Raw genomic sequence first — 26,557 nt, forward strand, 5'->3', positions numbered from 1 at the left:
TTTCATCTCCGCGATGTCTTTTGAGCCTTACAGGCCCCTGTTAGGGAGGTGGGCTGTTCTCATGAAAAACTGAGGCGACAAACTGAGACTTGGAGACTTGAGGTCACCTGCCCAAGCGTCCTCCTGACTCCTCACACAGTGCTCTTCCCACTGCCCTGTGTTAGGAATGGGGTGGGAGTCCAGGGGAAGATGTGGGGACGGCTTTGCCTGCATAGGGTTCCAGTCCTCTTGGGCAAGGACCGGAATTTCTATGAGCATCTACCCACCTCCTGTGTGCTGGGCACTTGACATACTGATGGCTGATTTCATCCTCTCAACAAGCTGTGTGAGGCTCAGAGAGGTTAAGTAGCTTGCACAAGGTCACACGGCAATTCAGTGGCAGGGCAGGGATCTGAGGGGAGTTCTGTCTCTCCTAAGCTCAGCTCTTTCCCTGGCTCTGACTGAGTCCTTGTTGCTTTTCCCTGCCTGAACCTCAGTTTCCCCATCTGCAAAAGAGGGGAGATCTCCTGGTACCTCTTCCTCCTCCATGGTCCGTGCTGTCTCCACTCCCTTAATTCCCAGCTCTGGGGCCTTGGGGGCCCTGTCACCTGCCCCATCCAGCCAGCCTCTCTGCAGCCCGGCTGCTATGAGTGACCTGTGGGGCCAGCCTGACTCTGTGCTCGCTCGCAGGGTGTCGGTCAGCCTGGGCAGGCCTGGTGGGGTCTTGGAGGCCACACTGTGGGATATCTGTGGAGCAAGTGAGCAGGAGGGTGACCAGCACTGGCTGAGCCTGGAGGTGGCCTGATTCCTACTTCATTCCCGGAGGGGCAGGCTGGCTCAGGTTGGGCAAGGTGTGGAGGGGTGCTGGGGGTCCTGGGTTCCAGGTCACATGTACAGGGTCACCTCCCCACACATGAACGTTGACGTGATGGGAAACTCAGGGGGCCCTGAGCTGCTGTCAGGGTCCTGAGGGAGGGGGCTGGAGGTGGGGAGTGGTGAGGACCTAAACTGTGGGGAAGGGGGAGGAGCAGCTCAGCTGTACCCCCCCACACACCCACCCCCCACTGCCCCGGGGAGACTCCCTTGAGAGAAAGGAAGGGACATCCTAGGTGCCAGCTTCTCCCTATTCTTCCCACCCCCCACCCATCCTGGAAGACCCCTTTAACATCACCTAGTTCAAAACCATCTCTACCCTGTTTAACAAATGAGGACAATGAGGCTCAGAGAGGGCCACGACTAGCCCAAGGTCACACAGCAGGTCAATGGCAGGACTAAACCGGAGCCTGAGTTTCTAACCAGCACGCGTTCCCCAGCAGTGTGTGTTCTTCTCCCCTATGCCCCGACCCTTCCCTGGGAACCTGGCCACACGGTGGGCTGCATTCACTCAGCACCCAGGACTGTGCCTGGTATGTTGAAGGTGCTTGATAAACATGTGTTAAGTGGATACACTGGGCAAGTGTATCAAGCGGCTGTCCTGTGCCAGGGCCACAGGGCTGTGGGTGCTCAGACAGAGAGGTGCCCAGGCAGAGGGGGGTGCGTGGGGCTGGGGGAGGGCCTGGTGGTGAGAGGCGATGTCTGAGTCGAGACCCAGCAGGGCATGGCATTAACCAGATGAGGGAGTATGTTGGAAACGCCTGGCAGGAGCGAGGAGACGGTGGGGCAATCTGGACAGGACTGCTGTGGTGACGTCAGCGAGTGATGGCCAGCTGGGCAGGCCGATGAGGGGCAGATGGACAGAATGCCCAGTCCCTGCCTAGAGGGTCACAGAGGAAGCACCCTCACGGGGAGGGGCACAGGCGGGGCCACCTCTCCCTGGGCCCACTCTCGCTGCTCCCTGGTTCTGTCCCAGGGGAAGGCAAGGGCTGCCCTCAGGAGGCAGCCACCATGTGGCTACTGTCATATCTCTGGCCGTGGAGCCCACAGGCCGGGTCCCCTTTCTAGGGGCATGTGTGTGCGTGCCCGGGTCCCCCCTGGGCATTCGTACTCGATCCTGCTTTCTGAACCTTCATAAGGTCTTGGGATCTGATGAGTGTGGGAACAGCCATGTGACAGGATATTTGAGAAGGTTTAGAAAGGAAGGGGGACAGGGCAGCCACACAGAATGTGGCCTCTCTCGGGGTGGGGGTGGGGGTTCTGTAAATCCGTGTGTTGGTACCTATGGGTTCGAGGGTGTCTGTGCCCTCAGGAGAACATGTGCATGTACATGTGTGTGCACGCGTGGGGTGTGCGTGCACATGTGAGGGTGTGCGTGCACTTGTGGGCTGTGCATGTGGGGTGTGTGTGCACGCGTGAGGGTGTGCATGCGCGTGTGGGATGTGCGTGCACACGTGGGGTATGTGCACGCATGAGGGTGTGTGTGTATGTGTGGGGTGTGTGTGCACATGCGGGGTATTGCACGCGAGGGTGTGTGTGTACATGTGGGGTGTTTGCACGCATGGGGGTGTGTGTGCACGCGTGAAGGGTATGTGCACGTGTCCCCCACCCCCTCTCTCCTGGACCCGCTGCGCTGCGCGAGGAGCTCAGTAGGCAGCTGCTGGCTAGGGAGGGCCCCGCGCAGCCCTGGGCGCCTGGCCGCCCTCTGGAGAGGGCCAGGGATGCGCCTGTGCTCGTGGAGGCTCCAGTGTGGGAGGCTGGGTGCCCCGAGAGGAGTCGGGGTCTTTCCTTGGGGGTGCCTCCTTCCTGCCAATGGGCGCCGGCAGGAGGCCTGGGCTTGGGTTCGGGAGTGCCCATTTCCCGATTCCCGCTCAGCGCTCTGGGCCTGGGCCAGAGGAGCTGTCCCCTTGGGCCTTGGGATCCGAAATATAACCAGTGCCCCGGTCCTCCAACTCAGAAACCGCCCAGTGGCCCCTGGAAAGGGACCTGGAGACACATTCATTTTCACGAGCAACTCAGTTAACAGGAGCCTCACCTGCTGGAGCAGGTCCGTGGGTCCAGCGGCTCATTTCCAGGAGGGGCAGCCCTGTTCCCAGGGGCCACGGCCTCTACCGGGAGTCACCAGGGAAGGAGGGGCATGGAGGGGAGCACAGGCTCTCGGAAGTGCCTCCTAGTGAGGTTTGCTTAGTTGCCTCCTTTTTTGGTAGATGTTTCCCTGAAAGATGCCAAATCCTCCCATTTATCTTTCCAGCGATTTCTGTCCTGGGACTCATTCAACAATAGCCCGCAACTTTCAATGTGACCACTAGGCGGCAGGCTAGAGAGCTGGGAACAGGCAAAGTCAAATCCTGGTTATTAATTGCAGAGCTGGGGAGAGCCGGGTGGCTGCCTACGGTTTAAAAAGCACAGGATCAGCTGCGTCGCCTCCACCCTACCAACCAGGACGACTCAGTTGGGTTGTGCAAGTTCATGGAATGCAAGTTCTGGCTGTCAGCTCTGTGAGGAGCCTGCTGTGCGACCTGGGAAGTCCCTCGGTGTCTCTGGGCCTCAGTTTCCCTACTTGCACAAAGCAGGAGGAGGGACTGGATTAGATGGTTCTTGACTTTGTCCACATGGATGGGGCACCTGGGAGTCATAGTGCTCTTACAGAATCCCATAATATGTATCCCTCCACCTCTGAGGTATCAGGGGAGGGGACCGCGTGGAGGGGAAAGGTGGGGAGGGAGGGAGGAAGCACCAGACTGCGAGTCAGGAGGGTGGGTTCTGCTTCCTCGCTGTGTGAGCTTTCATAAGTCACTATCCCTTTCTGGGCCTTGGCAAGATGAGGCTGGATGATCTCTAAAAGGGCCCTATCCTGGCACCAGCCAACTCCAGGCCTCACTCGGCCTACACACCCCCTGAAGCCGCTCCAGTGCCTCCCTAAGCCCATTGGCCAAGCCATTTAAATATGAAAAGTGCTTTTTTCCCCCAATAAGAAACTAGGGCAGTCACCGCTAAAGCTTGAGCTGGCTGAGGCTGAGCTGCGGGCCCACACCTGCCCCGGCCACGCGTCCCATGGCCCAGGCTGTGGAGGGGGTGGGAGGGAGATCCAGGGAGCTCAGGGGCAGCTGCTGGGGATGCTGAGCCTGGCCCAGTGCCCCGTTCAGCTCACAATCCCTGGGTCAACCAGAGCCCACCTCCGTGCAGGGCCTTGGGGCGGAGGCAGCGCATGTGCTCCTAGGCAGGGCTGCGCCCAGGAGGCCAAGCTGGCAGGGCTGTGGGAGGCCGCGGTCAGGCCCCAGCTGCAGGCCCAGCAACTGGAGGCTTGTTCCGCACCGATGGGCACTGGTTCTAGTCCCAGGGCCTCTACCAGCCCGTCATGGGACCCAGGCAGGCCACGCTCCTCCTTGGGCCTTCATTTCTCCAACAATAAGATGGCATTAATAATACCAATTTCCATACGGTTTCCTAAGGATGCAGTGCCACAATGTGTGTGAAGAGCTTAGCCGGGAGCCCCGTGTGCAGTGACTGGTCCACAGGGGCTGTTGTTGTGAAGGAGGGTGGGGATGGAGGGTGGGGCATCAGGACTTCTTCGCAGAGGCTACTTTGGGGAGACCACGCTCCCCACGTGCACAGAGGGTGGGGAGGGCGTTCGGGGCAGACGGCCCTGCACGTGCAGAGGTGGGGAAGAGCAGCCATCCTGGGAGCAGTGTGGTGGGAAGAGGACTGCGTGTAGGGGGGCGGGCGGGAGGGGCTTTCCACAGCTTCTGGGGACTCGTAATGATAAATGGCTGAAATGTATCAGGAGCTGAGGACGAGCTGTCACGGTGCTTTACGTGGGCTGTGTCATCCCATCTTCCTAACAGTCCTGGGATGTTGGTACCATTGTGATGCCCACTTTACAGATGGGGAAACTGAGGCAGGGAGAGGTTGATAACCTGCCCAAGGCCACACAGCTGGCTGAGGGCAGAGCTGGGAACCTGGACTTTCACTACACCAGAGCTTTTTGCTCCTTTTCATGACCTCTTCCTCTCCTTTTAGTGTGTAGGGACCCCTGCCACCCACCCTGCCTGCAGGAGAGGCCCCTGTCCACATCCAAGGTCCAAGCAGAAAGGCCCCATAGGCTGAAGGGGTGCCCTCAAAGCCCCTTCTCCTCCCACCCAACAGCCTTTTCAGCTTGGTGTGCTCCAGACCTCTGAACGCCTTCACTGTCGGGGCACGCAGTTCTCATGGTGCTGGGCCCTGTGCAGCCTGACAGGGAGGAGTCAGGGCAGGAGGCAGGATGGTGCAGTGGTTAGTGTAGAGCGTGGCCTCTGAGCCGCCCTGCCAGAGTTCACAGCTTGGTTCTGCGTTAATTAGCTGCAGGACCTGGGGGAAGATGCTTCTCTTGCTTCGGTCCCTTGTGTGCACCATGGGGATGGCACACATGGGTTAGTCGGCAGCACCAGGTGTGGGACAGGTGCCAGCAAGCTGCCCCATCCCCGCTTTCCCCAGAGAGGGAGGGTCCTGGTGTCAGGATTCTGGACGGCAGCCTCCAGCGTGGTTGGACCTCTGTTTCCGCCGGGCATCTTGGCCAGTGGCTCCACCTCTCGGGCCTCAGTTTCCCCATCTATAAAGTGGGGTCCCAGCCCTCCTTTGCTAGATTGTGGGGCAGTGAAATGTCCACCTGACACCTGCTCCTGGGAGGTGCCCAGTGGAGGTACTGATGTCACGTTGATTGCGTGGGAATCTCATGCTCTTGGGATCTTGGAATTGGCTTTGCTGAGAGTCACGGAGAATCTTAGAACCATCAGGACTCAGAACCCCAGCTCCCGGTTTCAAAGGTGCTCAGGGCCTTGGTTTCAGAATGAGAAATCTTAGAACGATCTGGTCTTGGAGACATGGCACCCGCTTCTCGCACCCCAGGCCTCTCTGGCCCTTTCTGCCCAGGTCCGCGCCCAGCCGGGTCGTGGTCAGGCCTTCCGTGCTGAGGACGGACGAGGGAGGCCCCAGGATTCCTTCTTGGAAGGACCTCAGGGGCACGTGTTGGCCGTGGGGGTTGGCAGACTCACCCCGAACAGGGCTTGCGTGAAATCTCAGGGTTTTCACTTAGAGTGGGGGTTTTCCTGGGGCTTGGGATGCAGCTGGAAGAGGCTGTGACCCCAGGCCACACTTTAGACTTCAGGCTGTCTGTCCTTGTCACCCACAAGGGGCCCCCAAGCTGCCCTGGAGAGAAAGGCCTGGCAGCCCCCATGAGGAAGGGCAGGGAGGAGGGGCTGGGGAGAGAGGAGGAGGGTGGAGTGGAGGCCCGATTTCCCCAGGCTGCTGCCCTTTCGGAAGAGATGGGGGTGGGATGGGAGAACATCTGGCCGAACATCTGGTGAGAACCTGACTTGGGGACAGGAAACAGCAGCCAGGAATGTGGATGGGGAAGTGCTCAGGGGGTGGGGCAGAATGAAGGCAGCCCCTTCACCCCCCCAACCGGGGTCAAGTTCTTTTCTGCAAATTAGGAGGGAGCGATTCCTGGACCGGACACCAGATCAAGGGAGTAGGCCACTCTGCATTCATTCATTCATTCATGTATCCAATGAAACATCCACTGAGAGGCCGCTGGGCCAGAGCTTGGGTCAGATGCGGGGTCACGGAGAAGATTCAGACACAGCCGCTTCTCTGCAGGCAGACACTGGAGCCAGGAGCTATGGGCCAGGGGGACACGTGCTCTGATGGAGTCAGTGGGGCCGAGGGGATGCCCTTCAGAGAGGAGGGGACAGGATGTTTGAAGAATGAGTAGGAGTTCTTTGGGCCACAGCGGTTGCAGGGACCTTTGCTGAGATAGGGGCCAGGCCCACCCTCTGGGGCACAGGCACCGACAGCTGTGGGGAGGAACCCAAGGCCTCACCTGGCCTGGAGGGTGCAGGGGCACAAACTCTTGGGCTGGGGTTTGTTTCCTATGTCAGGAGTGGGCATTGAAGCCCCTCAGCAGCCCACAGACCCCTCCCCGGCTGGGCCAGGGCCAGCAGCTGTGTCCTCGGGAGCCCGGCCATATGCTGCCTGGCCTGGCCGCCCAGCGCCTGCTGGGCCCCTCATTAGTTGGTGCTGGCAGTGGCAGGAGCAGCAGACGGCCTCTCCTGGTTGCTCAGCGCCCTCCGCTGACCTGGCCAGACCAGAGAGAGAGGTGAGCCCCGTGGCCAGCCACAACCTCAGCCCCCTTTGCCCTCGGCCCGGCTCTCCCTGTTCTGGTTGCAGGCTGTGCCTGGGGCAGAGGCTGGCATGAGTCGGGCTGTTTCTACTTGAGCTGGCCTGGCCGTGTGGCTGCACTAATCCAGGCCGACAGCTCCTGTCTGCAGGGAGCGGGACCTCCTGGGGAGACGCCTGTCAGGAAGTGCACCCCATCTCCTCCCAGGTCCCCTACTGCCACCAAGGGCCCACTACCAGAATGCTGTCTAGCTCCCCTCAGAACAGAGAATCTGGTCCGGGTGACCCCAGTGAAAAGTGCTGAAGAGGTCTTGGGACTCCATCAGTTTGCCCACTGTCCTCTGACTTTAAATGCCACCTAGAGACTGCCTCTGCCCTGAGGCCACATGATAGTCCAGGCCACATTCCTCTCTCCTAAACCCAGACCCCGAGTTCTCAGGAAACGACTTCACACGCATGTACACCAGGCACCCCAAACACCACACGATCAAACGGAGCCCCGTCTCTGTTGATAGCGTCTCCACGACCAGGCCTCCGGCCCCGAATCCCGGAGAGGCCTGGCTCCTCTTTTCCTCCCACACCCCACATTCCATCTGTGGGCTCTACCTTCCAAGCATCTCCGGAATCCAGCCGCGTCCCCCACCTCCACGGCCGTCATCATCTGGACCTGGCCAGATGTGCATTATCGTGATGCAGGTGAGCGATGGCCGGCCGGGCGGGCTGGAGAGGGGCAGAAGGACAGAAGGCCCAGTCCCCGCCTGGAGGGTCAGAGGAAGCCCTGCATCTGGCCTGGACAACCTCAACAGGGAGGGCACAGGTGGGGCCACATCTCCCCTGGGCCCCACTCTCGGCGCTGCCCACTTCTGTCCCAGGGGAAGGCAGGGGCTGCCCTCAGGAGGCAGCCACCATGTGGCCACTGTCACGCTCCTGGCCATGGAGCCCGTAGGCCAGGTCCCCTTTCCAGAGGTGCATGTGCACGTCCCACCCGGGCCTTTGTACACCATGGCGCAGGCTGGGTCTCCCATGGGGTCTCCTCTTGTGCCCTGGCCCACCGCAGTCCCTCCCCTCCAGCGCCGGGGCCATCCCCTCAAGCCTTCCTCAGACCACGCTCCTTCTGCCTGTGATACTTGGTGCAGTAGAACCCAGAGTCCCCACACTGACCTGACCCCTCACTCGCTCCCCTCCAGCCACGCCGGCCTCCTGCCTGTTCCTGCCTGTGCCCAGCTCGCCCCCACCTCAGTCGTGCCCTGCTCTTCCCTCTGCCTGGGGAGCTCGTCCCCGGAGGTGCACCCAGCTGGCTCCCTCACCCCCTCTGAGTCTCTGCTCTATGTCATCTTGCCAGGGAGCCTTTCCCAGCCCCCATTTTGTACCCACCTGACCCCGGCCCAGCCTGGTGCCCTGCCCGCCCCCCTCCCGCCCCGTTCTACTTTTTGTTTTCAAGCACTTACCCAACAAATGGGGAAATGTGCTTATTTATTACGTTTGCTGTTCTCTGTCTGTTTCTCCCTACCCCGACCTAGGAGGTCCACTTTTTTTCAACTGAGCTATATCCCCAGAGCCTAGAATGGTGCCCCGCACATAGAAGGTCTCACTACATATTTGTCAAGTGGATCCATCCAGCCATCCAGCCATCACTCTTTCACTCGTTCAAGCTGCTGACCTCTGAGGGGCCGCTCAGGGCCAGGCCCTGGGCTGCGTTGCAGGACGCAGAGCACCCCGCCTGGGCCTTGCCCTCGGGCCACACCCGGTTCCCAGGGGCAGAGCCATGAACTGATGAAGGCCGACTGGGTAATGAGTCCCGTGACAGAGGGAGGATGGGCTGTGGCAGCTCATTGCAGGGGCATCAGTCCTGTTCGGCCCAAAAGAGTGACCGCTCAGCTGAGAGCTAAAAAAAAGAGGAGCGATGGCCTTCTGAGCGTGTGTGAGGGCTGGGAGGTGACCCAGAGGCTGGGCTTTCCAGGAACTGGGAGTGGGTGGATCTGGCTGGGTCACAAAAGCGTGGACCTCTCCTGCCTTGGGAAGTGGACCCGGCATTGCCCCAGTGGCACAGGAGCAAGGACAGGAATCCCATGGCACAGGGCGGGGGAGGGCACTGTCAGGGGGGCAGAGTGGGTGCAAGGGTGGGGAGAGGGGATGCTGTGGGCATCTGCCAGTCTGGCTGGAGCAGCAGGTTCAGGCGTGCATGGCAGACAGAGGGAGGTGAGGCTGGGGAGATAGGCTGGGGCCGGACTGTGGGGGCGTGTCAGTGGGGGTGGGGGAGATAGGGATGTGCACGTGCCCTGTGCCAGTGGATGGGTTGCTAGTGGCTTCTGACTTCGGGGGCTGCCCCTCTGCAGTGTCCTGGGTCTGTGGTATTCCTGAGAGGCTGGCTGGCCAGGAACCACTGTCCTCTTCTGTAAATGAGGCCACTGGGGTCCAGAGAGGGCAAGCTCTGCCTCCAGGCTGCCCAGCCAGGACTGGGACCCGGATTCCCTATCCAGGGTTGGTGCTCTGGGTGCTCACCAGGGTAGGGGCTGCATTGGCATCCTGGGGTCCTCTCCCTTCTGGGCTGGGAAAGCAGGGCTCTCAGCCACGCTCATGGGTCGCCTGCAGCCTGTCCCCATCAAGGCCTGCCTGGCCCATCCCAGGCCGAAGGCCAGGAAAGTCACACCAAGAGAGGAGAACTAGGCAAGCTCGTCCTGAGAGAGGGCGAGAGAGAGCCATGGAGGAATCAGAGGCGGGAGGGCTCCATGACTAACTGGGGGCGAGAATCAGAGAAGACTGCCTGGAGGAGGAGTTTGTCTGGGGGAAGGTGTGGAGAGAGATGAGCAGCAAGGATGGTCGGAGGCAGATGGTGGCAGGTCTTGAAGTCAGTCTCTCTCTCTGTCTCTCTCTCTCTGTCTCTGTCTCTCTGTCTACATTTTTCTCTGTCTCTCTCTGTTTTACTTTCTTTCTCTCTCTGTCTTTCGGTTTCTCTCTTGTGCCCTGGGCCAGGGGAACTGAGGGCAGAGTGGAAGCGTCTGACTTGCTTTGGCTAATTTCTTGACCGTGGGCATAACAGGAGGATTAGCCCGGGTCTCGCGGGGTCCTCCCTGGCTCCCTAACCCCACGGCCCCTTTTCCCTAGCACAGAAGCAATGAACTTGTTCTGAGTCCCTAATTAGCTAATTATGCCTCGGCTCTGGGGCCCTGGGACTGCCTGGGCCCGAGGGAGGGCTGAGACGTGAGCTGGGGCCCAGCGGGGGAGGGAGGGAGGCGGGAGAGGAAGAGGGAGCAGCCGGCAGGTTTTCAGGAGCCTTTCAGAATCTCAATATCCTGGCGAACATGGGAATGTAATTAATTGAGCAACAAAGGCTGGGCCCCGGGGAGCAGCCACGGAGCAGCCAGGCTGGGGTTGTGCTGACTGTCTCCTCCAGACCTTTCTGATCCACCCCGTTCTCGCAGCTGCTGCCCAGCCCTCTGTGCTTGCCTCTCGCCCCTGTCCCGGCCTCCAGGATTGCCCAGAGCCCATCAAAGGCTGACCCTCCCTGACCAGTCACCTAGCACAGAGCCCCACACCCTTTAGACGCCACCCCCACCCCCCAGCACAGCCTCGATGCCCTCTCTGCGTGGTCCCACCTGTGTGCCTTTGCCACAAGCTCCTGTCATCCTGCGGGACCCAGTTCAAGTCAGCCCCTCCAGGAATGTGCCGGAAGCTGCCCCCACTCCCCAGGCATGGTCCTTTTTCCTAACGCAGTGGTTGCCTGTCCCCCTCTGCTAGACTGCAAGCTCTGAGGGGTGAAAAATGGTACTTGTTCATCTTTGGATTTCCCACATGCCCAGCACTGTACCTGGCGCGCAGCAGTATTTTAAGTTTTGATGAATGAATGAATGATGGGGCCCCAGAAAGGTCTGCAGCTGACTTGCTGAACATTCGGATGGCTTCGAGGTTGCTCTATCTTCTTGCGTCCCTCCTCTGCATGCCCCCTGGCTCCCTGCTGGGGAGCTGGCATGGGGAGGTGGAGTATGGAGCCCTCCCTCAGCCTGGCCTCTTGCTCTGAAGTGGAGGCAGCAGCCTGCAAGGAGCCCCACTCCTTCCCTGAGAGGAGGCTGACCTAGTTTTGTGGGGCGGGAGGATGGGGTGGGCATTAATTATTGGTTGGAAATCACTCCACACAGGGCCCGTGATGCAAATCCCAAATAATTACCTTTGTTAATAACCACCTCAGCATGACCTTTGGAATAAATAAAAATCTGGACAGAGCCACTGATCTCCTTGTCACCATCGTTCTATCCTCCCCTCTCCAGTCTTCCACTCTCTCTCCATGACTTATCACATCATTCATTCATGAGCGGTTATTCAACAAATGTTGGCTGAGCCTCTGTTCTGCGCCAGGACCTGCTGGGTTCTGGGAACGCTGATTCAGACCAGCCCTGCCCCCAGGAGCTTACAGCCCAGTGGAAGTGACAGGAGGGGAAGGAGATAAGTATACACTAAGGCTAGAAGAAGACTAGATGTTGATGTGAATGCGGCCTCCAAGGTTGTACAGTATGCAATCTGCGCAACTGTTTATGCACTCTATGCTAGGTCAGAGGTGCTGAGATTGCCCAGAGCAGAAGAGAGAGGGAGGAACTCTACCTGGGATGGAGTGAGAAAGGATATGGGGAGGCTGCACAGAGAAAGTAGAGCTTCGGCTGGACTGTGGTGGCTGAATAAGGGTTTGCCAGGCACAAGAGAGATGGAAGAGTGTTCCAGAAAGAGAACAGCATGAGTAAAGGCATAGAGGGGTGAAACCCGTGGTATGTTTACAGAACCTCAAGCAGTCTGGTGTTGTTAGGCATAGGGCTCAAATGGTGAGAGAGGGAGAGAGAGATAGAGAAATATGGCTGAAGCTAGATAGGCAGGCAGGGTTGGCCCTCTCTGGATCTTGTGGGGCATGCACCCAAATGACCTACCAGCTCTTGACCCTCTTTGGGGCCACAGACACTTGTGTGGACCTTCTCCCCAGAAAAATTCATGGCCTCATACCTGCATATTTTACAGCAATTTCATAAGGTTTGGGGACCTCCCTCCCTACCGGGGGTACACAAACCCCAGCTTCCGTAGGTGATGGGACCCCAGAGATTTCCACGTGCAATAATGGTGTGCCCAGATTTGTATTCTAGAGAGTGGCGTTGTCAGGAATCCCCCTTTCTGTCCTGGGCTCTGTTGTCCCTGGGCTGGCTTCAGCCTCAGGCTGCCCTCCCGGGCGAGATGGCCCCAGCAGGTCCAGACTCACTCCTCCTGGCTCACAGCCTCTGCAGAAAGAGAGCATTTTTTTCCTTTAGTTCCAGCAAAAGTCTCAGGGCTGACTCTCATTGGTCCTGGCTGGGGTCACATGCCCATCCTGGACCAATCGCTGGGGCTAGGGGAACAGAATATGCTGATTGGCCAGGCCTCAGTCATGTGATCTCCATGTCACCCCACTCAAAGGCCGGGACTGGAGTGGGGAGTGGTGCTGTCTTCCTAAGACTGGGAAAGGTGTCTAGGCAAAACCACAGAGGTGAGTGACCCACCTGCCTGGGGCTTGTACTCCTGTGGCTTCTCCAGTGATGGGGGCAGGATCTCCATGTGTGGAGTCAGGAGGGAGCGGGTGACCTACAGACAGTCACTGAAGCCGTGATGGTGGGTGACATCCCCCAGACTTGGGAGAGCAGGTGGGGCAGGGGGTGGGGGACTGAGCCTGTGGACAGAGAGAGGGCATGGAGGGTGTGGATGGCCAGCCCAGGGCAGGAGGGCCAAGGGGAAGAATGGGGAGACAGATGTGAAGGATGGAAGTGTGTAGGGTGGGGATGGAAGCTGAGCCCATTCTCCGTTTTCTCTCTGGGGTGGGAGCCCCAGGGTTTGCTCAGAGTTGGGTGTGGCCCTTGAGCCGGGAAACATCGCTGGGTGGCTGCTGTCTTCTTGGGTCCTTTGCTGAAGGTCTTCGTCCTCCAAGAGGGGAAGGAACTGGCTCAAGGTCCCCCAGGCCGGCAGGGCAGGATTTGAACCCGTATGTCTCTAAATCACAGGCTTTGTCTCCCTACTGCCTGGTTTGAGGATGCCACCCCTCCAGGTTGTGGCTAACCCTTTCTGCGTCCCTTCTGATGCCTGCCTGAGGCCTCCCAAGTCACCTGGCACCCTCTCTGGGGACTCTTGTTTCCATCTCCTTTTCCTATTTTCTCCTCTTTTCCCTTCTGGTGAAAAGCTCGTTCATTGCAGCTATTTCTCAGGAAGGAAAAAGTCCTGACATGGGGCCAGATCTGAGTCCCTCGCTGGCCATGGCTCTTCTGTAGGTGGCTCTGAGAGCTCTGCGTGGTTTCATCGTGCAGTGGGATGGGTCATCAGGGTGGTTCTGGGTGGTCCTGGTGTGTCCTGGCGTGCTCAGGGGACCGGTGACTGCCCCGCAGATGAAGGGCATCAGGACACATTCATTAGGCACCTACTGTGCCCATACTGGGTGGATGCTGGGCATAGTGAGATACGCCAGCCTTGGTCCCAGGCCTGTGGGTACTTGGGGGTTGTGGAAGCGGTTCTAGACTTGGTGTCAGGACACCTGGTTTAAATCCAGACTGTGCTGCTTCCTGGCTGTGTGACCTTGGGCAAGTAGCTTTGGTTCTCTGAACCTCCAGTTGCCTCTTCAATAAAATAAGGATGATATTACCAACCTCACAGAGTCGTCATGAGGACTGAAGGAGATCATGTTGGTGGATTACCCAGAAGAACACTTGGCTCCGTAAAGACCTGCTTATTCATCCACAGTCTAGCGGAAGTGTGGTGGGGCCCAGCGCCGTTTCCATGGCCTCTGGGTGGAGGGGCAGATGTCAAGGAGAAGGTCTATCTGGTGGCCACTGAGCAGGCTGGGAGCAGTAGGGAGCCCCTGCCTGCTTGCCCCCACCTTTCCCCCCTACCCCCGCTCTGTTTCTCTGACCCCGCTCTCCCTCTGTCCTCTCTGAGAGTCCTTCCGCCCTTCCCCGCTCCCAGGTATGCGGATCCTGGTGAACCTGCTCCTGGACACGCTGCCCATGCTGGGGAACGTCCTCCTCCTCTGCTTCTTTGTCTTCTTCATCTTTGGCATCATCGGCGTGCAGCTCTGGGCCGGCTTACTGCGCAACCGCTGCTTCCTGGAGGAGAACTTCACCATGTGAGTGCAGCCCTGCCAGCCGGGTGGCCGCCGCCTGCTTTCCCTGGGGCAGCAGTGCTGCTGAATACTTTAGGACTGGGTTCAGCACCTGGTCACAGTCCTTATTCCCAGGGGTACAGAGAGATCAAGGGATGGGTGTGCCCCGGGAAGCTGGCAGTGGGTTTACCGTGAGTGGCTGGACGCTAAAACGAGCGCAAGGGCCTCTGAGCTCTCAGTGTTGGTGTCACCAAGTCCCAGTCTGCACTAGGGCCTTAGATGCTAACTGAGCTCCTGGTGACTCTGCGTTAACACGCCAGTTTAGCTTACTTGGTAACTTCGAGTCGGGGGCAACAGAGTGGAAGCAGCGAGCGAGAAGGTCAGATGGGAGGGGAAAGGGCAGTGAAGACTCAAGCAGGAGTGATGCCAACAGGGAAAAAGAGGGCAGAAAACCTCAAAAGCAGACCCAGCCTGGCTCTCTAATTACAGCACACACGTTCCTCTTAGTGACTCTGAGTCATCAAGGACTCGCATTCGGCCCACTTGTGTCTGAAGGCAGGGGGTTGGGCTCCTTCCCAGAGAGATGGCTGTCAAAAGGTGTCTGAGCAGAAGTCAAGCTTTGGCTCTTGGAGGAGCTGGGTCGAGTCGTCTGAGAAATTTGACTTCTGTGGAATCTCAGCAGTGGGGGACAGGTGGCGTCCCTGAGTGTGCACACAGACACCTGTGTGTTTGGATGTGAGGGTACTTCCAGTTTAATCTGCATTAGTGCACTGCCACGCCGTGCCAGGTGTGGGGGACAGACACAGGAAAGCGTGCCACTCGTCCTCTCACTGGACAAACACCCCCATTGGCGGCTCTTGCCGAGCCGGTGCTCAGGGCTGAGGACGCAGCGGAAGATGGAATTCCTGCACCTGGGGAGCACCCAGGCCGGGAGCTGGTCATAGATGCCTCCACTGAGTGACTTTCATGGACCGAGGGCGACTGCAGGCCGTGTGAGGACACTGGCCAGGGGTGGGCTGACCTTCCTCCCTCACAGCCTCACTGTCAGTTGTGGAGATGAAGCTAACCCAGAGAGCCGGGTGAAGGTTGGGGAGGGAACTGGCTCACGTGCCCATCGCTGTGGGGGCACAGGGGGTACCTGGGAGACCAGAGAAGGGGCACCCTTGTGGGTAAGGACCCTGTCGGGGGAGGGGGCCCTGCTCTTGTGTCAATCATTCAGAAGAGTGGGGCCCTGAGGCAGGGCCTGGGACAGCAGGAGGCGGGGCACTGACTTCTCCTGGTCTGGCCTTCAAGATGGAGATGTGCAGGTCTGAGCTCTCAGCTTTGAGGGTTCAGGACACACCCAGGCCGCTCTGTCCCACACAGATCTTACCCTAGGCCATTCCGTGGCTGCCCCCTTCTCATCCCAGCTCAGCCCCAACGTCACCTCCTCCTGGAGGCCTGCCTTCACCACCCCTCTCTCCTAGACACTCTCTTGCATTATCCTGCCTCATTTTCTTCTCGGCGCTATCTCTGTCTGAAATCACCCCCCTTGTGAGTTTATTTACTCGGTTGTTGCGTGTCTCTAGGCCAGTTTATTTACGTGGTTGGCGATGATGGAGCACTCCTGCGTGACAGATGTGGAGGTGATGCTTAACTTTTGACCGCACGTGGAGACCAGGAAACTGAGGCTAAGAGAGGAGAATCTCGCTCCAGGGCAATTCTGGCAAAGTCAGAGCTAGAATTAAAACCTGCATTCCCTGGCTCCAGAGCCTGCTGCGGCTGCCCCCAGGGAGTGTGCTCAGAGCATCCCTTGGGGTGCATAAGCCCCTGGGGACACACAAAGTGATGGGTTTGAGGGTCCTTGATGAGCACAGAATCAGGACAGTTTTGCCTAGCTAGGAGGTGGCAGGCCCAGGCACCTGAGCCCAGGTCTGGTGTCCTCTGCAGAGTGTCTGGTCGCTTCCTCCAGGTTCTGTCTAAGCATAAATTACATGCACACGCACAACCGTTTACACCCCAGGCAGGTTTATTTTATTTATTTTATTTTTCTTTTTGCTGAGGAAGATTTGCGCTGAGCTAACATCTGCTGCCAGTCTTCTTCTTTGTGTATGTGAGCCCCCACCACAGCATGGCCACTGACAGACGAGTGGTGTAGGTCCATGCCTGGGAACTGAATCTGGGCCACGGAGGTGGAGCGTGTTGAACTTAACCACTAGGCCACGGGGGCTGACCTCGAGACAGGTTTTGAAAATGCAAATTACTTTGGCAATGTGTCTTGAGCGTGTTTTCACACCACTGTTTCTTATTCCACAGGTGAACCATGGTTCATCTAGCCAGCCCCTGCCGATGGACCTTGCATGGTTTCCAAGGTTTTGCTCTTACATACAGGGCTGCAGGGCACATCGTGTATGTGTGTGATCTTTGTATACACGTGTGATCAATGGCTAGACTCACAATTACTAGTCAAAGTGTATGTACTTTTTTTTAAGATATAAATTACGTTCAGTAGCGGGCACAGCTGTTAAGTGCACAGCATAAGGAAGTTTTAACTGGGTGTCCACCGATGTAAGTCTACCCAGAGAAACTTACAGTGCCCAGGAGGGGTCCCTCCTGCCCCTTCCCCGATGCTATCCCCCTCATCCCAAAGTAGCCACTATTCTGACCTCTATCCCCATAGGTCTGTTTTGCCTATTTTTGAGGTTTCTTTGAATGGAATCCTATAGGGTGTTACCTTTTGTGTCTGCTTCTTGGGCCGTGTTCGCAGTTCCTTCTTTTTCCTCGCTGTGAGCATTCCATTGAGCAAATATGCACTTCTGATTTTTCCGTTCTCCTGTTGATTTGGCCTGTTTCTGGTTTTTTGGCTCTTATGACTCACGAGGATTCTTGTCCATCCCTTTGGGTGGATGTAACCATCCCTCCTTCTGGGTAAATACCCCGGAGTGGAACTGCTGGGTTGGGGGTGTGCCTATGTTAAACTTGAGTAGATTTTGCCAAGCTGTTTTCCAAAATGGGTGCATTCGAGGTGGACTAGCAAAGTCTGAGAGTTCCAGTGGCCCCACTTCCCTGGCGACCTTTGGTATTGCTAGTCCTTTCCATTGTAACTATTCTGGTCAGAGTGTAGTGGTATCTTACTGTGGCTTTGGTTTGTATTTCCCTGATGGCTACTGGTGATAAACACCTTTTCATGTGTTTATCAGCCATTTGTAGGTCCTCTTATAAAGGGTCTGTTATGGTCTTTTACTTTTAAATTGGGTTGTCTTTTTTTTCTTATCGGTTTATAGTAGTTCTTTGTATTCTGGGTTCGAGTCCTTTGGTGGATAGATATTTATGTTCCAGACATTTTATTCCAGTCTGAGTTTTCCATTTTTGCTCTCTTAATGGTGTCATTTGATGCGCAGAAGCTCTTAGTTGTAATGAAGTCCGGATTATCCATCATTTTTCCAGTATTGCTTTTTGTGTCCAGTTTAAGAACTCTTTTCCTAACCCAAGGTCATGACAATATTCTCCAGTGTTTTCTCTTAGAAGCTTTTTTGTTTCATCTTTCACGTGTGGGTCTACATTCCATCTCCAGTGATTTTGTGTATGGTATGTGGTTGGGGTCAAGGTTCACTTTTTATGTGGCTGTTCAGTTGTCACAGCACCATCGACTGAGAAGTCCCGCCTGTCCCCTGTGAATTTCAGCGGTGCCTTTGTACGTCAGGGGACCGGATGTTTTTGCCTTGGATGTATACTTGTTAATTGTTGACAGGTGTTGCCAAATTGCCCTCTGGAAAGGTTGTACCAATTACATTCCCACCAACAGCATATGAGCGTGTCTGTTTGCACACCCTTTTCCACACTCAGTATTATTAACCCTGAAGTGTTTGCCATGTGGATGGATGTAAAATGATCTCGTTCTTATTTTTGTTTGCATTTTCCTGTTACTAGTGAGGTGAGTGTCTCTTCTGATATATTGGCCATTTTAATTTCTTCTGTGAATTTTCTGTTCTTATCTTTTGTCCTTTTTTTCCTAGTTGGTTCTTTTCCTTACTGAGTTATAGAAGGTTTTATTATGATTTAGACAGTTATCTTTTATCTGCCTGATGTATTGCAAATACTTTATCCTGGGGATGGCAAACTCTGGTCTGTTTTTGTAAATAAAGATTCATGGGAACATCGTCCTGCCCACTTGTTGACCTGTTTCTTTTGACTATTTTCAGGTGACAATGGCGGAGTTGAGTAATTGGCAGAGACCATGTGGTCTGCAAAAAAAATATTTTTCTATCTGGCCCTTTACAGAAAAAGTTTGCCTACATTTTGCTTTACCCCAATTTGTTGCTTGTCTTTTTACTTTGTGTGCTATCTTTTGTCTCACAGAAATTTTACATTTGTACATAGTCAATCTTGTCGACCTTTTCCTTTAAGAATTTGGATTTTGTGTGTCTTATCCAGGAAGGCCTTACCTATCCTGAGTTAACAAAAATATTCCATATTTTCTTATAATATTTTTGTGGTTATATTTGTTGCATTTATGCTTTTTAATCCACCAGAAGTTTGTTATTTTTAATTTTATAATATATTTTGCTTGACCTAACGTAGCCAAAATATTACTTTCAATGTACAGTTGATATAAGCAATAATGAGAAATTTACATTTTTTTGGTAAAGACTTTTGATACCAAGTCTGCAAGTTTACTTTTGTATATGGTGTGAGGTAGGGATCTATCTTTATTATTTTCCAAATGGATAGCAGTTGTCCCAACACCACTTATTGTCTGGTCCTTCCATTCCCCATGGTTCTGAAAAGGCATCTCTATTATATGCTAATATAATTCTCTTTTATACCTGGGTTTGTGCTCCGTGATGTCCCACGGGTCTTTCTGTTCCTGTTACGATACCACACTGTGTTAATAATGGTAGCTGTAGAATATTTTGCTCTCTTCTAGGGCTGGGTTCCACTCATTGGTCTTCTTTTAAAAAATTGTCTCGACTATCCTCTCATCCAGATCATCCTAGAACCATCTGGCCAGGTTCCATTGTGGGCAGGGCAGGGATTGTCATCTCCCTGTTACAGATGAGGAAATCAAGGTCCAGAGAAGGGGAGTGACCAGCCCCAGATCACAGAGATGGGAAGGGGTGGGGCAGGCAGAGGATCTCACCCTTGTCTGTCGGGTCAGTAAATGCAGCATTTGTGTATCGAGCAGCTGCCCTGCACCAGCAAACAGCGTGCAGGGAGTAGAGATGTGGAGACCCAGTTCTTGCCCTGAAAGAGCTCCCACCTCCAGGGGCATTGGTTCCACATGTGCCGGGAGTGGTAATGGGGTGTGTGCAGCGCACAGTCTGGCCACAGGAGCCCAGGACTGGCCCTGCTTGATCCTGGAGAGGCTCCCTCAGGGAAGGCTCCCCAGAGGGGGGTACCCTGGAACTGACCACAGTGGGTCAGTGGGAGTTTTTATGACCATGGCGGAGGTCGGGAAAGGTGTCCCAGGCAGGGGAAACAGCATGTGCAAAGGTCCGGAGGCAGTGACAGGGCCTCTTGGGCCAACTCGTCATGCTGCATTGGCTTCTCCCCTCCCTGCTCCTCCTGGCGGTGACTGTCCCTTTCTCCTCCTTTGCCCACCATCACCTGTGGACAGACAAGGGGATGTGGCCCTGCCCCCCTACTACCAGCCAGAGGAGGATGACGAGATGCCCTTCATCTGCTCGCTGTCTGGGGACAATGGCATCATGGGCTGCCACGAGATTCCCCCGCTCAAGGAGCAGGGCCGCGAGTGCTGCCTGTCCAAGGACGATGTCTACGACTTTGGGGCGGGGCGGCAGGACCTCAATGCCAGCGGGCTCTGCGTCAACTGGAACCGCTACTACAACGTGTGCCGCACGGGCAGCGCCAACCCCCACAAGGGCGCCATCAACTTTGACAACATCGGCTATGCCTGGATCGTCATCTTCCAGGTGAGGCCCCGCAGGCTGGCCCCGGCCCCTGCAGGCGCAGGGAGGGTGGGCATGGGGTAAGGTGGAAGCGTGAGGGCGGAGCAAGCCGCTTCCCCTGGCAGGCGGCGCCCTGTGCTGGGTGTTTATCGCCTGTCCTCTCATTGGAATCTGCTCACATGCTGGCCCGTAGGCGTGACCATGCTTGTGTTACAGACGGAGCAACTGAGGGTCAAAAAAAGGAAGTGAGGACCATGTGACCATGAAATGGCAGATCAGGATTCTCACCCAGTCTGGGTGACCCCCAAACCTGTGCCCTCTGTGGAGTCCTTGGTTCCCTGGGGCAGATGGGTCCCCACAGGGAGGTCTGTTCCTAGAGAAGAGAGGTGGGACTCAAGCCCTGGGAGGGGGCTGAGCAGGCAAGGCAGGGCCCCAGAGCAGGGACGTGAGGGGAAGGGGACGGAAGCCACGGGGGTGTGCAGGGAGCACTGAGGAGCTGATGACTGGAGTGGAGGACAGGGTCTCTCAGATGCTTTTTTTTTGAGAGTAAAACTCAGTAAGAAATACCTTTTACCTGGGGGCCCAGCGCATAGGTGTCCACACATCCCTAGAGCCGCGAGGACCACCCTGGGCAGAGCACTGGATTGCATTGTGTGGCCCCACTGCACTGCGGGGCACGGTGTGGGGTATGTTTAGGGAACCTGGCCTGTGGGGCCTGAGTGTGTTGCTTGATGTCTCTGGCCTCAGTTTTCCCATCTCTGAAATGGGGTAATAGCAGCACCCCCTCCTCCTTGAATGGCTGAGAATAAACCAGATGGTGTGAGCAGAGTGGTCAGCCCAGCGTGCGGTGCGTGCTTGGTAAAGGTCGCTTTCATCAGTCTTCAGAGGGAAGAGCGGGGCAGGAGCAGAGGGTGGTGGGCGAGGGGAAGCCCCTGAGGAGGTGGGGGGCCTGGCCGAGGCGGCTGCTGTGAGGAACGCAGGGTCACGGAGTTAAGGGCTACAGGGCGTGCTGTGACCATGGCCCTGCGGCTGCGTTCTGGGACCCTCCAGCCCCGATAGGGTGGGTGGGCTGCTCAGGGCTCCTGCTCAGCAGTGCTGGGGTAACCCAGCATTGGTCTTGCCCAAAGCTGCTCCATCTGCCTCTCTGGAAAGGAGTGTGTAGGGGACAGAGTCGCACCAGCCTCATCACAGCCACATTCCCCAGCTCCGCTGAGCTGCACCCAACCCCTGCCAGGCGGCCATTGTTATTGCCATGTACTGAAGAAGCAGCTGAGGTTCCGAGAGTGGCCCAGCTGGTGGGCTGGAGCCAGAGTGCAGGGCCCACTGCTTCCAGCCGTACCTCCTTGCTGTGGTGGACTGGGAAGGGGGTGGGCTCTGGAGTGAAAAGGACCAGGCTTAAGTCTGGCTGCACTCCTTCCTGCTGTGTGACATTGTGCAAATGCCCTAACCTCTCTGAACCTCAGTTTCCTCACCTGGATAATGAGGATGAGAGTGGCTGCCCTGCCAAGCCCTTGTGAGAAGTATGAGAAAGCATGTGTGTAAAGCGTCCCAGCACACAGTAGGACCTCTGTCTGGGATGCTGTCTCTGCTGCCTGCCTTTCCTGAGGTCGGCCTGTCTCAGGCTGTCTCTCCTCTCTGCTCTGTCCTGGCTGCAGGTGATCACTCTGGAGGGCTGGGTGGAGATCATGTACTACGTGATGGATGCTCACTCCTTCTACAACTTCATCTATTTTATCCTGCTCATCATAGTAAGTGTCAGGGAAGCTGGGCTCTCCGCGCAAGCTCCAAGGACTTGTGGACCAGGGGACGGGGCGGGGGGGTCCTTTGGATGTCCCCAGGGAGCCCCTCAGAGCAGGACAGCTGGGTGGGAGAGTGCGAGGGGCAGTTTTAAATGCAGCCGAGCAGTGGGTGATTGAAGGGGCTCGTCTGGGGCGGCTTCTGGAAGCGTCCATCGCTTGCGATTGCCTTCATGTCTCATTTCCGGGCATTTAGTCCACTGTGTCACTCCCGCTTGCGTTTCTCTGCCTCGTAATCTCTGGGAATACATTCTTTTCATGACCTTAGCCGGGGCGCAGCCCCAGGATGGAAACTTCTCAAGAGCTCCAGCCTATCCCTGTTTGCCTGGGGCGGGAAGATGAGATGCTCTGAGACAGGGCTGCTTCCAGAGCAGTGTGTAGAGAGGAGACCAACCCTGGTGGTGACCTGGTGGAGTCCTTGAAATCCTCCGAGGGCCTCCCAGGGTGACCTGGAGATGGAGGCGGGGCTCTGTCTGCCCCCACAGAGCAGGCTCCCTTCCCGGCCGGCCCTCTTGCCTTCTCCCACACGATCTCCCCAGAGCGAGCTCGTGCACCTTGTCATGCCTGGCTGCAGCTTCAGCCCCAGCACAGTCCCCCAAATGTCAAGGTGATTCACTCCTGGAGAGTTGCTGGTGGCTCCCTGCTGCCACCAGGCTGGGTTCTCCGGCGGTGGGAGAGGACGTGCTTGGCCCTCTGGGGCAGCCCCCCTTCCTGGGCTGGTAGGACCCTGACCTGGGGGTTCAGGACAAGCTGGCAGGTGACCTGAGACATACCTGCTGCTGGCTTAGCTCCGACACTTTCTGGGGAGGCTGGGGCCTTGAACCCATAAGGAGACACCCCAGATCAAAGGAGAGGGACCCAGGTTGGTTCAGCATCGCCATTCGTCTACTGGTTATTTCATTCCCCGGCACATTCAGGGAGCCCTGCTCTGCACCAGGCCCTGAGCCGAGCGCCGGGAACTGAGCAGAGAGTCAGGCCTGGCCCTGCCCTCTGGGGGAAGATGGGCTCCAGACAGCAGCTTAGGAGCCAAGACAGAAGGAAGCTCAGGGGCTGAGGGAGCCCCAGGAGGCCTCTAGTCCAGCTGGGAGGATGGTGGGGAGTGGGAGGTTTCCTGGAGGAGGTGATACCAGAATTGAGCCTTCAAGGCTCAAGGGGGCAGGGGCAGCCAGAGGAAGAGCCCTCTGGGCAGGGGGCGGCTGGCACAGACCCTGCAGTGGACAGAATCCTCTAGCAGCGGGGAGCATGTCCACTGGGATTGCTGGAGAAGCCTCGAATTCCAGAGAGGGGCTGGAGAAAGCTCCCTCTGCTCCTTCTGATGGAGTCAGGGGTGGGAGTCTGGGGTTGGCTGTTTCCCACGTGACCCCAGGCAGGACCCATAGCTCTCCGAGCTCCTAGTGAAAGGGGGAACAGTGAGGGTCCAGAGTGGAGCCTGAGCAACTATGCTGTCATTTACCTTCTCCTCCCTGGCCACGCAGGGTCACCTGCCCGCCTCAGGTGAGTACCCTGAGCCCCAGAGAGGCGCGGGGCCCAGCCTGGGCTGCACAGCCGAGGCAGGGCCCTCAGACCCAGATCCTCAGGGCTCCCTCTGATTGGAAAAGTCCTAAGTGCGTTTTGCCCGAGCCTCCCATTTTACAGATGGGGAAATGGAGGTCCAGCGGGGATGGAGGCCTGTGTCACCCGGGGAGGCAGCTGCAGAGGCAGGCTGGGTAGGAGGCTGACAGGTGAGTCCCGGAGGAGAGGACCCGGGCCCGCTCCTTCTCGGTGCCCCTCACACGGGCCTGGTACGGAGCAGGTCTCCAAGAGACGCTGGTGGAAGAAATGACTGAGAGGGTGAATGAGCGGGGCGTCTTCTTACCTGGGAATTTTCCCAGAGTCCTCTGGGCCAGGAAGCTCCCAACCCCAGAACCCCAGCTCCCCGGCCTTGCTGTTGGGGAGAGGAGGGAAAGTGAATCAGTAACTGGGGCTGTGGCCTGCAGGAGCCTCCTGGAGGGCAGCCTGGAGGAGGAGGAAAAGCCTCTCCCTCTCACTGGCAGGCCGCTGAGCCTGTTCAGAGGCTTAGCAAACGCCAGGGGAGGGACCTGCCCTCTGGAAACAAGGCAGGAAGGGCTGTTCTGCCTGTGGAGGCCCTGAGATAGGCGAGGCCGGGTACTCCTCACGGCCTGGGTAGCCTGAGAGGGGCTGGGCCTCCTTCCCTGGCCTCGGCGATTGTGTCCCAGACAGGAGAACGGCTGCGGCCAGGGCCTAGGGGCCTGAGAGGAGTGGGCTCGGAAGCAGACCCCAGTGGGGCCTGGGGAGCTGCCGGGGCCCCTGCCTTCCTGGGGCCTGGCCTCCTCCTGGAGCAAGGCCTCAGCGATCTTTTCCTGTCCCCACCTGTGCCTGTGCCTCTCCGTCTCTCTGGGCCCTCCCCCTCCCCCTCCTCTCTCTCCCTGTCTCCATCTGCGTCTCCCACACCCTCTGCTTCTGTCCCCTCTGAGCCTGTCTCACTCTCTCTCGCTGTCTCTCCTTGTCCTCGTCTCTCTGTGCCCTGGCTGTCTGGCCGTCTGCCTCCCTGCTCTGTCCTTTCCCTGACTGTCTTGGATCTGCCCCGGCCCCTCCTCCTGTCTTCCCTTCTGCCTCTGTATCCCTCTGCTTCCCACCCTGCCTCTATCCCTCCATCTCCATCTCTCCCTCTCCCACTCCCCTACCCCCCTCTGTCCCCACCATCCCCGTCCCTGTCCTCTCCTCCCGTTGGTCACAGGTGGGCTCCTTCTTCATGATCAACCTGTGCCTCGTTGTCATAGCGACCCAGTTCTCGGAGACCAAGCAGCGGGAGCACCGGCTGATGCTGGAGCAGCGGCAGCGCTACCTGTCCTCCAGCACGGTGGCCAGCTACGCCGAGCCCGGCGACTGCTATGAGGAGATCTTCCAGTACGTCTGCCACATCCTGCGGAAGGCCAAGCGCCGCGCCCTGGGCCTCTACCAGGCCCTGCAGAGCCGGCGTCAGGCCCCGGGCCTGGGGGTACCCACCTCCGCCAAGCCGGGGCCCCACGCCAAGGAGCCCAGGCACCACAGTAAGTGGCCCTGCCTCCCGCAGCCTCCAGGGGCCCCCTCAGGCCTCGTGCGCCTCCAACTGGCACTCAGAACCAGCACCGTTTGCAGACACGTGTCCCCATGTCCCCTGCAAAAGCAGAGACGCCCAGCCCCCCGTCCAGTCCACACCCCTCGGTTCCTTCCACCTGTTCCCCGCCACCTGCCAGTGCCTGGCCTGGGCTGGCCCTGGGCGCAAGGGACTCAGCCCCCACCCCGGGGGACTTCCCTCCACCCTGGAAAGAAATGAGCAATTGCCTGCCCTCGGTCTTGTAGAGCTCCACAATTCCACCCCACCCCACGGCAGCCTGCATGGGCTCCTGCAGCCACGCCTGCTTGCTAGCACACCTGAGCAGGGACATCAAGAGGCCGGGGCCGGCCTGCAAAGGCGTGGCATGCTGGGGACACGTGCCACCCTGTGATCTTGCTCGACTGTCACCGGTCCTTTCTGAGAGTTAGCTCTTTCGGCTTGGAAAGGGCTGTCCATTGGTTTTCTCGTCTTCTCTAGAAAACAGTCCTGAGGAGGGGGCAGACTGAGTAATATGATCCCCAGTTCTCAGATGAAAAATGAAGGCCCAGAGAGATGAAGGGAATCACTTAGGTCACGCAGTGTGTCACCAACAAAAGCAGCATCAGGGATGTCAGTTTCCAGCTGTGCTGAGCCCACCCCCAGGGGGATGAACCCGTAGAAGGAGGCAAACCAGCCACGGGAGGAGGGCCCCACCCCAGGCCAGTCCTGCCCACAGTGGGTGCCAAGAAGGAGGTCAGCAGGCATCGCGGGGCTGTACCCCGGAGCAGAGGCAAAGTGTGTGACCTTGGACAGCCCCGGCCCCTCTGCATGCCTCAATCTCCCTCTCTGTGAGGCGAGGAGGAGGCCCACACACAGAGGGAGTCAGCCACCCTGGGCCCTGTTCTGCGGTCCTGGGAACCAGAGATTCTTGGGAGGCGCACTGGAGAATTCATGCTCAGAGCTGCCACCCACCCGCCTCTGGGCGACAGCCGTCCAGGCCTGGTCTCGGAGGAGGCTCCAGGTGGCCGTGGGCTGGCCCAGCACGCGGACGGGGGAGCTGGGGCCTGGGCACGGCTGGCACCCGGAGTTCCTGGATGACGTGGGGAGGGGTGTTTACTGTGGGAGGGGGTGCTTCCTGCTGCCGCCCACCACGCTCTCCAGGGAACCTGTGTGGAGAGAAGTCCCAGGGGGAGTCTAGAGGGGCCTGGGCCGGACCTCGTGCCTCCCCCTCCCTGGGAAATAAGTGTCAGGGGCCCAGCCTCCGGTACAGGTGGGGTGGGAGGGGCTTTGCCCTGTCCTCCGGCCCTGAGGTGGGACTGACCCCTGGGCTTCAGGCTGCCCCGCTCTGGCTCCCGGGGGTGAAGGAGTCAAGGGCCGTGTCCAGGGCGCTGGGAGGTAGGTGGAGGCGAGTGTGGAACCGAAGGGCAGCCATTACATGTTTCCATTCCCTTGAATGTTATTTTTTTTTGCTTACGCAAGCAAAACCTGCTCGTTCTAGGAAAATAAACAAATACAAAGAAGAAGCTTAACCACCTGGAGAGTGCTCTGTGTCACCTCTTTGAAAGGGTTCGCGGATCACAGAGCTCAGGGCCCAGACTGGCCCTGGCCTCTCACACTCCCCTGGGCAGCGGAGGGGCCACAGCTGCTGCCCCACCCCCTGTTGGCCCTTCCTGCCTGCACCCTGGGGCCAGCTCTG

General features: G+C 57.7%; 1 protein-coding gene across 2 annotated transcripts in view; it reads left to right on the forward strand.

Moving 5' to 3' along the window:
- CACNA1I (calcium voltage-gated channel subunit alpha1 I) overlaps positions 1 to 26,557 on the forward strand; it is a 114,914-nt gene that overhangs the window by 48,474 nt on the left and 39,883 nt on the right. For both annotated transcript variants that reach the window (XM_023631848.2, XM_070254562.1), the window contains exons 6-9: positions 13,966 to 14,125; positions 19,698 to 20,013; positions 21,645 to 21,737; positions 24,523 to 24,835. In XM_023631848.2, coding sequence (XP_023487616.2) covers positions 13,966 to 14,125; positions 19,698 to 20,013; positions 21,645 to 21,737; positions 24,523 to 24,835 — 882 coding nt within the window. The remainder of the gene's footprint in view (positions 1 to 13,965; positions 14,126 to 19,697; positions 20,014 to 21,644; positions 21,738 to 24,522; positions 24,836 to 26,557) is intronic.

This window comes from Equus caballus, chromosome 28 (genome assembly GCF_041296265.1).
Source record: "Equus caballus isolate H_3958 breed thoroughbred chromosome 28, TB-T2T, whole genome shotgun sequence".
Lineage (NCBI taxonomy): Eukaryota > Metazoa > Chordata > Mammalia > Perissodactyla > Equidae > Equus > Equus caballus.